Source organism: Prinia subflava, chromosome 3, assembly GCF_021018805.1.
Source record: "Prinia subflava isolate CZ2003 ecotype Zambia chromosome 3, Cam_Psub_1.2, whole genome shotgun sequence".
NCBI lineage: Eukaryota > Metazoa > Chordata > Aves > Passeriformes > Cisticolidae > Prinia > Prinia subflava.
Window position 1 is genome coordinate 19,255,662 of NC_086249.1, and position 14,189 is coordinate 19,269,850.

A 14,189-nucleotide genomic window follows, 5' to 3' on the forward strand; every position below is an offset into this window, starting at 1 on the left:
GAAGCTGGGATTGAATTATTTTCTACTTGTGGTGTTGGTGTTTACCTTGGTACCTTTTTGGTCAGGCAGAGGGAAGTCAATTCACTGAATGTAAGATGCCATCTGCTCCCATTTCCCCACTTAGAAGGATATTGAGAGAATAAAATTTCAAGTTGAACAGGACCCATGCTAAGGCAAATCCTGTATCCTTTCCTCTGATCAGGAAAGGTGTTGGGAAATACTGGGTGTGTCTTTGATCTGTTTCCCAGGAGCTCAGCCTAGTCATCTGCACATGGGTGGAGAGGCAAGAGGTTCCAGCTGCAGCCCAAACCAAATCTTTAAGATGTGGGTGACTGGTGGCTGATGTTTGCTTTTCGTTTTGATGTGCAGACCATAAACACTTCTTTAAGTGCTTTTTACATTTATTAATAATACTGCCAGTGCTTTACATTGCTTTTCCCCCCTTTCCCCCATTTGTCTCCTCCAGTTCAGTAATGGTAGGCTCCATGTGTTTGTTGCAGGTCACATGATTCCATGACGTGTGTGTGTGTGTGTGTGTGTGTATATATGTGGGATGCCTGGGGACTCTGCTCAGACCACGCTGAACTTCCCTCTTCAGAGCCACTCATCATTTCAGAGAAGTCACCCGCCACCATGATGCCTGGGGGCTTATCTGACACCAAGCCAGCCACTCCAGAGGTTCAGCACCTTGTTAACCAGGTGAGTTGCACCCTGTCTAGAGATTAAGTTACTTGTGTGCAAAGAGGCCATTCCTGAAGCTTGTGTAAAGCCTGGGAGACCGAGGCAGGTTTTAAACTGAAGAAGCTCATGCTGACAGTGGGAATCCCCTTGGCTGGCAGTGTTTTCTCAGCATTCTGTGTAGGAAGTGTCTTGGTAAGACAGAGACAAACCACTTCTCTGTCTCCTCTCTGTCCGTGGCCAGGCATGGCATTGGCTACCTTCAGTTAATGTCCGTGTGAAGTTCCCAGCCCAGCTCTGCCATGCCAGCAGTGAGGTCACTTGTCTAAATGAGAGCTGGCATACAGGAAGGGAAAAGGTTGTACCTGGTAGAATTCATTCCTCAGTCAAGGACTCCACAGGACAAACCACATGCTAGTATGCAGTAAAGAATTACATATGCAGGACAAAGCTATTTTAAAATTGTGTGTTCCCTGCTGGCATTAAGGGTTTTCTAGAGTCACAGCTGTGATGCAGGGGCTGTTGGTGGGGCAAGGTGAGCTTGGCACAAGGCAGGCCAGTGAGTAGCCCAGTAGTCAGGTGGTTGGTTGCAGACAGTGGTCCTGTCCTGGAGCAGCTGTGTGAGCAGCACCTCTGCAGATCCTCTAATGCCCTGCAGGGCAGCAGCCCTTTTAAAATAAAGTCTAAAATGCATCCTGAGGAATGAAAGGGGAACCATACATGATGGGAAAACTCCCATCTTATGTTCCCACCCACCCAATCATCTTCACCCTTCTGGCTCTGAAAGATGAGCTCTTCTCCCTTTGGCAATTGCACTCAGGCACTCTTGGAGGAAACAAAAATAGGAAGTAGCAGGGCTGAATGCATTGGCCAATGCTGCTGCACACTCTATACCTGATGTGCAGGGCTCCCAGCTCTCCTTTGCTGTGCCACCAAGGACAGAGTTTGCACCAGCATCCTTCCACGTCCTCTGCAATCTTGCACGCTGAGACCAGGCAGCCAAGTACTGTGACAGGGCTCTTTTCTGTAGTGCACAGGAGGAGGGGATAAACTTTAACATCCAGTTTATTCATTAGGAGATACTCCATGTTACACCAGGAGTCTGATTTAGCAGAGTGATACAAATGTACTGTAACTTGATACTGGTCTAAGTTACTCTTAGCAAAATGTAGGAATTGCAATCCCAGTTCCCTGAGGATCCCAGCCTTTCTGCACTCCTGGTCTGTAAAGAAGCTCTGTGTCACGGCACTGGGCATCCTCAGTGACTGGGAAGGGGGATGTGGGTTGAAGTCAGCTCTAGCTCGTGGTTTTCTTCAAAATTCTTTTGTCAAGCCATTTTGTTTTTATACTCAGGATTGGGCAGAGCCATGTGTTCACTCCCCCCATGCTGGTCTGGCTAACTCAGGGGAGTGTTCACTGTCTTTTATTGAACTGGGGGAGTTACACCATCCCATAATCCCCCCCACTGACAGAGCTATTTATCAAAAACACCCTGTGATCAACCTTTGTCTTGAGATAAAGTCAGCTTATTTCCAAAAGTTGTGGTCAGTCACACCCTGCATTATTCCCTCAGTTTCACTGGTGGCATGTCATCCTCCCCAGCTCCTCTGAGCCACCTGGGCCACCTTCCATTGTAGGGCTTTATTAGTCAGTCACAGCTGGGGTCACCACAGCTGGGGACATGTACATTAGGGAGGGCTGGAGTGTGAGGTAACAGGTTAGTCAGAGATGATTTACTGCAGAGCAGAAAGAGAAATTGATGATCTACAGTTATTTGGGGGGCACTGACTGAATTACCTGGGAGCAGTATCACTGTTCCTTCTATGCTGGCAGGAATGTTTGAAGGAGCAGTACTTGCAGAGATCAGAAATTCCCTTTTACCTATGGAGGAGAGACCCTAGCAAGGGACTTGTAGCACCTTTGTGTATTTGCCATTCTTGTTTCCTCATGCTTAAGATGGGACCAGCTGAGGGCTGTGAAATTTAATTAATGAATCTGTGAAATGGCTCAAGCACCATGCCAGATACTGAGCTTTGTTTTCAGTGCTGGACTGTGTTATTTATGGGTCATCAGAAGTCTTGCAGTGCGTACTGGAGGTGAAACCACAGCACTGGGGTGTCCGTGAGCAAACAGGCACTTGAAGATGGGAATGCTGGTTTCAGGCAGTGCTAATGTTCCCAGAGTACAGGGCTCCTACAGAATCTGAAATGTGGATAGCACAATGTTTCTGTTTCATTCCAGAAAAGGACTGATCCTCATTTTAGTGTTCTTTGGTTCTCAGTAGCTGTGGGAAAATGAAAACAGATTGTTCTTTGCTCTTTATTTTCTGCAAGATGAAATTTCTGCCCCATGCTGAGTGCAGGAGAGAGAATGCTTCCTGGTCCTTTCCTCCCTTGCAGAGGCTTTGGTATAGTTCTCTAAGGAAAATATTCCTATGGAAACTTTACACTGGGGAAATCCTGCTACCCTTCCAGCATAAGTGTCACCCCTTCGTGAAGCAGCTCTGTGGGCTTTTATGCTCTGCTGAGCAGAGAAGCAAATCCTGTAATTTCAATGAAGTTGTGAAGAGCGTCTGCAGATCTTGGGATGTCCAAGGTCTGTCTGTGGGATTACATAATTACTTACTTACACTTGTGCCTTGTCTCTAGCCATCATTAGTGAGCTGAGGAATGTTATTTATTTGGTCTCCTTGTTTTACAGCTTTGCCCAAAGCTGAGGAATGTTTTGGGTTTAGGATGCTGTTAGACAAGAGCTTAGGAATGTTACATTCTTTCACCTGAGGATTAAGAAGCTGTTTGCCTGCTTGATTTTACTGAAGGCTCAGTCTGTAAATAACAAATGGGGGACATAGTGGCCAGAGGAGAGAGAGAAAAACTCGAGAGAAGTGGCTTTGGTTTGTTCTGAGAGAGGAATATGGTGCACTAAAAGTTGCCACTTAGGAGCATTCTAGGAGGCCCCTGCCCCAGTCAGCTGGAAGGGTGTTGGGAATTAAAATTTCCCTGGTTTGCCAGAGTTAGCAGCTCCTCGGCTGAAAATACAATTGTCAGTTCCTGGGATTAGAAGCTGCTCAGCAGAAGAGCAGAGTAAGAGATCATGAGGAAGCTGAATGGGATGATAATTTCTGGCTCTCTGGAAACGATCTGGATGCTCCTTGGGTGCTTTCTGTGGCCTTCCTGCTAGGAGCAATGTCATTTGGGAGTGGCAGCCAGCTGTAGGCACTTGTGCTGGGGAAGTAAATTAATTCAGTGCATGCCTGTGGAACAGGTGGGTGGTGAGAAGCGCTGAGGTGCTGCTGCCCCGCCCAGGGCAGCCTGAGCAGGCTGACACTGCCACTGCCCCTCTGCCCAAACTCAGGAATGCACCCAGTCATCAGCATGGGTTCGTGTGCACCCAGCCCAGGAAAGATTGTCTCTGCTTTCTGTGTGGTGCTCATGCAGAGATCATGAAATGGGAGAGTTTTTAATTCTCGGAGAAGTAAGGAAAGGCAACAACAAAACCACTGCCTTGGACTTCTGGAGGGAAGACTTTGGCCTGTTTGGCAGACTGGTTGAAAGAGTCCCTTGGGAGGCAGTCCTGAAGGGCAAAGAGATCCAGGAAGGCTGAGCATTCGTCAAGAAGGAATCCTAAAGGTGCAAGAGCAGGCTGTCCCCATGTGCCAAAAGACAAGCTGGTGGGGAAGAAGACTGGACTGGCTGAACAGAGGGTTTTGCCTGGAACTCAGGGTAAAAAATAGAATTTGTAAGGTTTGGAAGATGGGGCAGGCAACTCAGAAGGATTACAAAGGTGTTGGGAGGTTATGCAGAAAGTCAGAAAGGCAAAACACCTATTAGAACTTAACTCTGGCCTCTGCCAAAAGCAGTGACAAAAGGTGTTCATATAAATGCACCAGCAACAAAAGGCTGATGGCTAAGGAGAATCTCCATCATTTGATGGATGTTGGAGAAAGCATTGTCACATAAAATAAAGGCTGAGGTACCTAAAGTCATCTTAACTGCAATCATTAACAGTCGGACCAGTTGTCCTAAGGGTACCAGCTCCCTGAGCTGGAAGACAGAGACAGGGAACACAATGAAGCTCCCACAACCCAGCAGGAAACTGTGATCTGCTTCTCTACTTAAATCTGTGTAAATCTGTGGGGCTGGATGGAATTCACCTGAGAGTACTGAGGGAGCTCATGGAAGAGCTCTCCAAGCCACTGCCCATGATTTACCAGTGGTCTTGGTGAACCAGGGAGGCCTCACACAACTGGAGTTTGTCTAATTTGATAGCCCTCTAAAAGAACATCTACAAGAATGGCAGGAAGGAGGATCCAGGGAACTACAGACTTGTCAGGCTGACCTCAGTGCAGGGAAGGTCATGGAACAGCTCATCCTGAGTGCCATCACACAGCATGTGCAGGGAAACCAGGCATTCAAGCCCAGCCAGGACGGGTTCATGCACGGCGTGTTCTGCTTGACCAACCTGATCTCTTTCCACGACCTGCCTAGTGGACGAGGGAAAGGCTGTGGATGTTGCCTTCCTGGATTTTAGTAAAGCCTCTGCTTTTAACCAGTTCCTGCAGCGTTCTACTGAAGAAGCCTGAACAGGTGCACTGCTCACTGGGTGAAAGACCTGGATGGCTGGGCCAAGGGAGAGGTGGTGGAGTTACATCTGGCTGGTCAGAGGTGGTGCACCTAGTGCTCAGCGTTGGGGCTGGTCTTGTTTAATACCTTTATTTGTGATTTGGATGAGGGGTTTGAGGGTGCCCTCAGTCACTTTGTGGAGTTTCGTTAAGGGAGTATGTTTGAAAGGATGAAAATTGGAGTGATGTATGTGAAAGAAATCCCTAAATATCAACCTGCCAATCATTCTTCCCTTTCATTTTACAGGTGAAGCCACAGTTTCAGAGCCGGGCAAACACAAACTGTGCTGTCTTTACAGCCGTAGTATATAGGACTCAAGTGGTTGCTGGGACAATGTACTTTATTAAGGTTTGTATATATTATAAGAGGGAGTGTTTTGGAATTAAATTATACAGGTGACTTGCAGAGTGGCTTAAAGGCTAGAAGGAGAGGCAAACATCATAGGAAACCATCTGATGTGAATAACAGAAGTGGGAACTACCTCCAAATGCTTATAAAATTCCTCTGTTTGGCACTACTGTAAGCAGGAATATAAATATTATAAAACATGCCCTGTGCTTATTCAGACGTGACTGGTAAGCTTCTTGGGATCATCCCCCTCAAGGACTATAGATCGCCTTCCCAACTCAAATTATTTCAACAAGTCATAACTGGTCTCCTGTTCCCTTTCAAGGAAAAATAATGTCTGAGTCCTTCAGTTGTGTTTGTTGGGATGACATTTAAGACAGCTTGAGGGACTACTGGAGAGATAGAGTCAATTTTGTAATGCAGTGCACGCATGTCTGCTGACTAGCTTTGCATGCAAGCAGGTGTGTCGATGTTTTGGTTGTGTCAGGTGCTGCAGAGGTCCAGCCTGCCTGCTGGTTCTTTCTGTATTTTCAAAACCCCCTCTCTGCTGCAGAGGAAAAATGGGTAATGTTTATTTGGAGCCCTCTGATAGCACCATTCCTCCTCTACTGGAAACCCTGACTGATGGCTGTGAGCAGATTTCTGTGAAGCCATTTCTTCTTTCACAGAAGAAATGGCTGGGTTTATTTTTCATTTGAAGGCCAGCAGGCACTGCTGAGCAGCAGGCTGGCCTTCTGGAGCAGAGCAGTCATGGCCTGTGATTGCTGAAACCCCACATCTCTGTGGACATGTGCCTGCCAGGGTATGTTCCATTGACAAGGAAATTGGAAGAATTTTTTTTATCAAAGAAATTTTCCTGTAATGTTTAGGGGAGGGTAATTCTGCAGAGAGACACTGTGAGCATTAGCTCCACGTTTCTCACACGTACTTGATCCCAGGAAGGGCAGATGCTGCCAAACCTGCTTCTTTCCCAGGTGCTCCTTAACAGAACTCTTAAGTCAGAAATGAAGATTGATGTATTACTGAACTTGGAAGAAATCCATTTTTTACACTGGAAATGGATGATTTGTCTCTTCTTTCCCAATTTTACCAGTGATGGAAAATAGTTCCTCATTTTAGCATTAACTGGAACAAACTCTGCCTCAAGATTCATTCTTTATTATTTTTGAATCTTCCACCTCAATGACGTTTTACCAGCAGACTTAACAGCTGAGATCCAACCCAGACCAAGCATAGTGCCACACTGCAGCCACCAGAAAGCATGGAAAAACCTCTTGGAGTCTAAGGCATTAAAGTTTCCATGTCCCTCATCAAGGGAGAGTTTAGCACCTGTTGTGCTTGGCTCTGTAAGAATGAATTTTTACAGCATCCTACCAAGTCTTTATGTGAGAACTTTCTAGGGGGGGAAGATGAATTTCTTTGGAATAGTATTTATTCCAGGCACTCCCATGCACTCCCAAAAGCACCAGGATGAGTCAGGTTCCCTGTTCAGGCACTGATGTATTTGGAGTAACCCTGCAGACCAGGGATCCTGGCTTTCAGGTTCTCACTGCTGCTCAGGAACATGCTGATCTTTCTGTACCCTTTGGGAGCTGACGTGGTGTCTGCGCTGTGTCCCACCCCCAAGTGATGGAGGTTTCCTCATTGTCTCTTGTCTCCTGGAGTATGCCAGGAAGCTGTGAGCAAACATGCTGGCATCTTGGTGACTGAAACAGGACACCAGCAAAACCTTTCTCCTGTTGCATCTTCTGGTGCTTCCACACCAAAGCAGTTCTGCTCATTTTCACTTCACCTGAGTCTGAGGGTTTTTAATACAGTTTTCTATGGGTGTTTCTGCCACCAGTTACTATCCAGATTTGGATAAGAGCTGATGAAGTAAAAATGAAGGTACATCTAAAATTAAGATCCTGAGCAAAGACGTTATTTTAAGATTGTAAAGAACAGCCTTTTGTTTGAACCTACCTTGAGCCCATGATCCTGACTTCCCTGCTCTTTTGGTTTCTAGGTCCAAGTTTCTGATGATGAATATGTCCACTTAAAGGTGTTTCTGAGTCTTCCTCATGAGAACCAAGGTCCCAGCCTTGTCGATTTTGAGACTGGCAAAACCAAAGATGACCCTCTGACCTACTTCTAAAACATGATGAGGTGCAGTGCCTCACCTCTGCAAATCCCATGGGGGTTCTGCCTGTGACAGTAAATAAAATAAGTTTGGAAAGCTATGGTCCTTTTGCTGCTCATATACCTGCAGAGGTCTTTCTTGTTATCTTTCATGTCTGTCACAAGACTAAAGTATTTCTAATAGAGACATAGAATAAACATAAGATTATCTGGAATATAAAACACACTTAAGGAAAAAGGGCTGAGAAAGATAATAATCAATAGTGAAAACCAGTGAATAGAACAGTACGCACCAGTCAAAGATGCCATCTCCAGTCAAAAGAAATGTTTATTGTTATAAATGCAGAAATGCTTGTCCAGCTGAAGTTCCTTTCCAGGACTTTTCCACGGGACTGAGAACATAAGCAAGCTGGTTTGGTATTTTAAACTCACACACCCTCTACAGGACATTACATGCTACTGCTGCAAGAAGATGAGCATGATTACCAAGGGAATGTTTGGTTCAAACTACTGTAAGCCTCTTTCTCTTCCTTGCAAAATTGCTTCAGCTCGAGTCTCTCATCAGGTCTTTGCCCATAAAATACAAAGTGCCATTTACATCTACACATATATTCACAATTGCAAAACAGCACAGAAAAGACTGAGGCTTTCTTCTTGTTCCTTGCTGCAAATATATGAGTGCTGGTGTCATTCCCCTTCTGCTTTCCAGACCACGGAAGTCCACAAACAGGACTCAGCCACAGTATTCTGGTTAAGTTGCACTAAAGCCTAAGTTAAGTTGCAATAAAAGTAGGGTTTACATTAGTGCAGGTAATAGGAGAGCCCTGTGACTCTCAGATTTGGATATTGCACAGGAAGGGAATGGCATAAAAGAAATGGATTTTTTCCACCATGACGTTTTTCCACTTTTTTCTGCCTTTGTTGGCACAGGAATCAACATTTTGCAGCCTGTAGAAAATGCACGTAAGAACCAGCTTGGGAAGCACAGCAGAGAAGGTTGCTAGAAATAAGCCAGTTCATCGTGCTTTGTCTTGCTGCCCTGGTAACTGTGGAGGCTCAGCTGCTCATTCTCGTGAGGGAGGCTCTTGAACACCCGCAGGTGCATGAACTCGTCATTCCCAACATGGACCTGCAAAGCACGGAAGGCAGTGAGACCCCTGCAGGGGGAGCAGCTGCGGCAGGAGGGGTGGCAAGGCTGGGCTGGTTTGAGATGGAGCAGCAGATAGGCAGTAAGAAAAACCACAGGCTTGTTTTAAACCAGACTAGGAGCCGTGACTTTGCAGAAATACCACCTAATCTTCCCATGAAAATGGAGAAAAGAGAATCTCTCTATTTAACAGACAGGGAGAAGGTTGGAGGTGGATATTTGTGGGTTTTTAATGCACAATTTTTTTTTCTTATTAAGGTCAAATCGTAAGCATTCTCCTCTAGTTAGGAAAGAAAAAAACCCCATCATTCCAAAGATTACACACATTAATACAAGAGAAACAACCCAGCATCCTCTACCTTGATGAAGTAGTTTGTTCCAGCAACCAACTGAGTTTTAAACTCCACTGCAGTGAAGACATCAAAGCTTTTCCCTTCTTTTTCTTCTAGCTGAGCTTTTACCTTAAGGAAACAATAGGTTCTTTAAGAGTGATGCAAGATTCAACTATTTAGGACTTAAGGCTTACAGTTCACTGCTGCTGAATTCCCAGACACAGAGTTCATGCTTTTCCAAGACATTAAAAGATCAAAATGAATCATGTTAAGTTTTGTGTGAAAGCAGGGCCAGGAATCCAGGGAGGTGGCAAAGCTGAGACCGAGGTGGGAGTCAGTCACTACAGGCTGACACCCAGTCTGGACAACACTTGACAGTTCTTTCAGTGAATCTGCTGGAATCTGTGTTCTCAAACTGCAAAACAATGCTTGAGAAGTCAAAATAACCTGTCCAGTACCCTAGAGGGAGCCATGAACTCCTGAGATGCAGCTCTTCTCTCCTGCACTGGGCACTCTAGCACATAGTGGCTCTATGGAAAATTCTTGGTCAGGAAAGCAGAGGATTTCACCCTTTGTTTTGCAGGGCAAGATGAGTTAGTCTTGGAGTCCTTGTTTGCAAGTCCTTGCCTGCTGCAGGCTGCACCTCCTGCACTGCACCATTGCATAGCCCTCCCTTCACTCCCAGGGCAGGAGTACCAGCAATGAGTGCATCCTCCAGCTATATGATGTACTTCTCCTTCCTCCTAAATTCAAGGAAAATAGACACTTCTGCATTCCCACCGAAATACCACATGCTTCCCTGGGAAAAACAAGTGCCAGCTTGTCCTTGCTTAGGTACTGTAGGTGACACAGGAACAGAAACAATTCCTGAACAGGGTATGTTCTCCCACCTCCCCAACTCCTAGAAGTCTGGTGCCTTTTCAGTAACCACCCTGTCCCTGCTTTTTATCTTCTTTTAGAGGCCATAACTCTGCACTTCCTCCAGGCTATGACCAGTATGTCATAAGCAAGATAATAATGTTTGGGTACTTCTCTGTTCATTTTTTGCCATATGGAAATCAAAGCTGCATTCTAAGAGCACTGAAGGGCACGGCCCCAGAGAGCACCGTGATTCAGGCCTGCCTCCTTCCCTTCTCCTGCGTCAGAGGCTGGAGCAAGTGGTTTCTGTTTTCATCACTACAGATACTTTTACGAATTTTAAGCAGAGGGGAGACATAAGTCTCCCACTGACCCTGTTCTGTGCTCCCTTAGCAATCCTTGGCACTGTGCAACTTTGGTTTCTGAGGTCACTAAATCGCCCCAGCTCAGCACATTCTGTATTTCCACCAGCAAGCTGAACGGGGCCCTGGGTGCAGACAGCTCAGAGTCCTGCGGCTGCAAGTTTGTCAGGGTGTTATCACTTGTGGCAGTGAGTCACCACAGCATGTGACTAACCAGCATCCTGAGTCAGTGTGGAGAGGGAGATCCCAGACAAAAATGCTCTCCCAAAGACGTGGTTCTTGATCTCAGTCTGGATCTGGGAGTCCTGGTGGTACCAAAGTTAGTGGCGTACTGGGCTGCATCAGCAGGAGCCTAGCCAGAAGATGGGTGAGTAATTATTGCCCTTTACTCGGCCCTTGCTAGAAAATGTGGAACCCTGTGTCCAGTTCTGGGCCCCCAGTACAAGCCAGACACCAATAAACCGTAGTGAGCTCAGTGAAAGGTCACCAGGAGCCCTCCATGAGCACACCAGGATGGCTGGAGCACTTGTGCTGTGAGGAGAGGAAGAAAATGAGCTTGCTCAGCCCAGGGAAGAGAAGGCTTTGAAGAAAACTTTCCAATACCTTCAAGAAGCCAGGCTCTTTCCAGGGATGAAACTTTCCAGATGGCAGAAGAATGAGACACAGTGGTCATAAACTGAAACTGGAGTTTCAGACTGGATATAAAGAGAAACATTTCCCCTGAGGACATTCCTGCAGCACAGCAGGAGTGTTCAGAGAAGCTGCACAGTTTCTTGGAAGTTTTCAGGACCTGACAGGACAAAGCTCTGAGCAGCTTGACGATGCTGACCCTGTGCCCAGGCAGGAGGTGCAGTCCCTTCCCACTCAGACAATCCATGATTCAGTCACAGGGCTGGAAACAATCATGCCCTGAAGGCTCTCCACTGCCCTGCAGGCCTATCTGCCATGCACTCCCAGAGCAGTTAACTAAAAGCAGATGGTTCAGAATCACCCTGAATAAGCCCTGCCACAGGTACCGGTGAGAAGCCAAAGCTGAACAGGCCCGGGTGGAAATCCTTGCTATGAAGAGGCTGTTCCTATGGGAACAGCCAGACACTGCTGAAGGAAGCCTTCCTGCCCTGTGTGACACTATACCCGCTCTGGGTCACAAAACTGAACAACATTCGGCCATCACAAGGATTCTTACGAAACTGTAAAATGAAGGCAAGAACTGGAAAGGCAGGAACAGGGAATATGTTTATGGCAAGCAAACTGACAGGCTCTAACAAATCTCCACAAAGGCCTGACTTTAAGCAAACAAAACGAATTGAGAAGACTACATCGATTTAACAAAACTAATGTTTTCTCCAGCAGTGTCTGGATGAGGATATGAGTGCATGGGCAAGTTTCAAGTCTGGGTTTTCCCACCTGCATTTCATTAAAAGAAGTAATTTAAACTGGCAGTCAAAACAAGCTGGATGAACTTTAAAGTATTTAGGTGATTTAAATGAAAACATGAGATTTTTGGTTAATTCGGTTCACTTCTGAATCCAACAGGGTTTTGTCTTTGAATTACCAAACCACGGCAGTCTGCTACAGAACAGGAAGTCAGGATTTCAAACCTAGTTTTAAGCCCATGCTAATTGCATATCTGCATTACCTTTAACATGACATGTAGGCCTTTTCAGGTCAAAGCAACAATCAGGACTCTCGGCAATTCTCAATCATGTGCTTATTACAGCAAACTTAGGCTGGTGCTTAGCAGATGCACATCTCTCCCTTTTCCTAAAACACAGACTCCTCAGACTGAACAAGCTAAATGTTAATTTCAGTGGCTGCTGTGCCTTTGGGTGCTCTGTATGTGTTTGGGAACTGCTCCTGCCTGGGGAACAGGCCCAGGCAAACACAGAGTGTCAGAACTGGAGCGCATCCTTCATCTTTGCTCTCCAGGTTACCACCTCCTAGCCGACAGTGCCAAAAAGCAGAAGGAACTTGAGTTTCCATGACAAAAAGAAGAACACGAGCTTTGACACAACTTAGTTGCACACTGGCACTTTTAGAGTAAAAGCATGTGTTCCAATAACATGAGCCGTAATCTAAGGTACTGTAAGGAGTATCGGGATTTGGAGCTGGCAGTGGCTGGAGCTGAATTCTGTGTTGGGGAAAAGCAAAAGCAGGAGCAGCAAAGAAGCTTTCTTGCTTATTCCACGTTTCACCCCCTCAAAAAACCTAAACAATTCCCCCCCCCCCCCCCTTCCCACGCAAACAAAAAACCAAAACCCCAAACGTTTGCACGAGGTTCATTCAGCTTTTGTAAGAAGCATGCAGCTCCTTCCCCGAGCTCAAGGCAATGGCTCCGTCGGGCTTCCCCGCGCACCCAGCGCTGCCCACGGGTCCCTCAGGAGTCAACAGGGCCACGCCAGGCGAGCACAGGGAAGGAGAGCCCCGGGAGCCGGCGACTGCTCCGTGCCTTGCCCGTTCCTCCCCCCTTTCACAGCGGGGGCGGTCCCGGCGCTCGGCCGCGCACAGCGATGGCCCAGCGCGCCCTGGGCCCCGGACAGGCCTGCACGGCCCTTCCCCGCCGGCGGGACCCTCGCCCCGGCCCCTCACCTGCTCCGCGATCCGCTGCGTCTCGTCCGTGGCGGGCCGGGCCGCCGAGGCACCCCCACACAACATGGTGGCACTTCTCCGGTCTTCCCCGCTCGGCTCCGGGCCGATCCCGCCTGTGGGGCGGTGCCGGGCCGGTGTCGGGGGCGGTGCCGGGCCCGGGGCTGGAACCCGCGGGCGGGGGCAGCCGGGCCGGCACCGCCCAGATGGCGGGGCCTCAGCGCGGCCCGGCGGCCGAGTGAAGCCAAAGCAGCCCAAAGCGGCGCTTGCAGTGAAAGCTGCCGGTAGAATTGATTCCGAAGGGCTGCAGCCGCAGCGGCGCTCTGCGACAGCCCCGCGTGGGGACAGGGCTGCCCCCGCCGCTGCGTTCCCCCTCCCCGTGTGCCGCCTTTCCCCGCAGCGGCGTGCTCGCTGTAGCCGCATGGAAAGCTCCATCTCCAGACTCCCTCGTCCACCACGTTCATCATTCCCTCTCCCAGGCTGATTTTGCCGCTCCTCAGCTAGCAAACCGAAGGCGGTGGTGAATTAACCAGCCTCTAGGGAGATTCCAGCCTGAATGTTCAGGTCTTTACCTAAATTTCCCCCCAGTTTAAACATCCCGACTCTTGCAGAACCAACAACAAACACCTACCTTCCTCCTCCCGCTTTGCAGCACCCCTTGGTAAAGTTGCTCAATATAAACTGAAATTTAACAACAGCAGGTATTGCAGACTGAACAGAGCTCATGGACCGACAAGGAGGGCATGGTGAGAAGCATGAAATATAATGTAGAAGGTTTTCATTCCTCTAGTATCATCTATAAATAAATTCTCTACTGGGGCTTTGGGCAGGCAGAGTTCTGCCAGGTTTGTTAGGAGACTGAGGATGAAGGGTTGGACTCTTCACTGGGATGGTTCCCAAGTTTTCCAGTGGAAATCCCACCAGAAATCCCACCACTGTTGTTGCTCCTCTACTGGACTGTTCAGGAAACCCCACATTGGGACAAGTTTTCCAGAGGATTTTTGAGCTATGGTGGGTGTGATGAGGCAGCCACTCCTGTGGCATCTTCTGGTAGAAATGTCAGTGGAGGTTCTCAAGCTCGTGCATTCAACAGAAGAATGTTCCCCAATCTTCATCAGTGTTGTCATGTGTGATACAC

The 14,189-nt window shown here is 47.6% G+C and overlaps 2 protein-coding genes across 2 annotated transcripts; one reads left to right on the forward strand and one right to left on the reverse strand.

The window, feature by feature from the left end:
- Positions 1-513: 513 nt before the first annotated feature.
- LOC134548972 (cystatin-A-like) lies at positions 514-8,646 on the forward strand. Its single transcript, XM_063394261.1, has 3 exons — positions 514-699; positions 5,547-5,648; positions 7,654-8,646. The coding sequence occupies exons 1-3, from the start codon at positions 514-516 to the stop codon at positions 7,780-7,782; spliced, it is 417 nt and encodes a 138-aa protein (XP_063250331.1). The 3' UTR covers positions 7,783-8,646.
- LOC134548973 (cystatin-B-like) lies at positions 8,077-13,213 on the reverse strand. The gene is made up of 3 exons (XM_063394262.1): positions 13,055-13,213; positions 9,273-9,374; positions 8,077-8,895 (listed from the first exon to the last, which is right to left on the reverse strand). The coding sequence occupies exons 1-3, from the start codon at positions 13,118-13,120 to the stop codon at positions 8,767-8,769; spliced, it is 297 nt and encodes a 98-aa protein (XP_063250332.1). The 5' UTR covers positions 13,121-13,213; the 3' UTR covers positions 8,077-8,766.
- Between the last annotated feature and the right edge of the window lie 976 nt (positions 13,214-14,189).